The sequence below is a fragment of the Penaeus monodon genome, chromosome 20 (genome assembly GCF_015228065.2).
Source record: "Penaeus monodon isolate SGIC_2016 chromosome 20, NSTDA_Pmon_1, whole genome shotgun sequence".
Taxonomy (NCBI): Eukaryota; Metazoa; Arthropoda; class Malacostraca; order Decapoda; family Penaeidae; genus Penaeus; species Penaeus monodon.
This window is the reverse complement of record NC_051405.1, coordinates 569,258-570,203: the sequence shown is the minus strand read 5'-3', so window position 1 is coordinate 570,203 and position 946 is coordinate 569,258. Positions and strand designations below refer to the sequence as shown.

The window sequence follows — 946 nt, the reverse complement described above, 5'->3', positions numbered from 1 at the left end:
ATTACAGCATTACAGTCCATGATATACCCAAATTAATTCGAAAGTACATTTTCACTAAAATTACTTTAGTCACGCCCAACAGTGTTTACGCCGCTGACGAAAGTGGAAACTAGTTGCAGTTATGAAGTATCTTTCTCATTTAAGGAATTGAAGTTATAGCATAAAATTTATTTGGTCTATTTATAGATTTAAAATAATATTCATTTTTCATCCACAGATAATTGTCCCCAAGCAAGAGTGAGCGTGTTAACTTCATTACAAAATCTGTCTACTGCAATGAAACAAATGGTCCACTTCCCAGACAAATTGCAAGTTCAAGGTGACATTCTTTGTGCGGCAAAACAAGTATCCAGTTCCATCACCAGAGTAAGAAATCCACTTCATCACTTAACGTTATGAATGTGAAACGTACCTTTGTTATTCATTACTTTACAAGGGAATAATAATAAATAATTCATCTATAGATAGATCGCTCAGACCGCCATATCCGTGAGAAGGACGCGAAGGAAAGTCGACTAATTGTGGAGGGACTGAGGAATTCGGTTCTTTTGGAGGTTCAAGAAGTCCTCAACCAGGTGAGTGCTTATGAATCTTTCACACCCAAGCGACTATTGAGTGGAAGGTGGAGGCCATACGACTGAATGAATGAGGCGGGAGATTTAGTAAGGACAAGCATATTAAGGAAGTGGGTAGTGGAGCATCTAGAGCATTACAACGATATATCAGGTCGCTGAGTGTTAGTGTAGTGGTATGCGTCAGTGAGAAACTTTGACTATCAGCGGCAAGGTCGTCCTCAGATTGATTGTATACCAAGGCGGTAAAAAGGCAAATGAGAATTAAAACAATATAGGTTCTTAATCTCCTCAAAAAGTTGGCAGAAAGATAAGAAACCATTGGGAACAGTTAAATAACATGTCGCATCAATTTAAAATCATTGGGATTTCAA

At 37.9% G+C, this 946-nt stretch overlaps 1 protein-coding gene across 1 annotated transcript in view; it reads left to right on the top strand.

Moving 5' to 3' along the window:
* Positions 1–221: 221 nt before the first annotated feature.
* LOC119586032 overlaps positions 222–946 on the top strand; it is an 8,462-nt gene continuing 7,737 nt past the window's right edge. The window contains exons 1-2 of the mRNA XM_037934736.1: positions 222–366; positions 465–575. Coding sequence (XP_037790664.1) covers positions 277–366; positions 465–575 — 201 coding nt within the window. The 5' untranslated portion in view covers positions 222–276. The remainder of the gene's footprint in view (positions 367–464; positions 576–946) is intronic.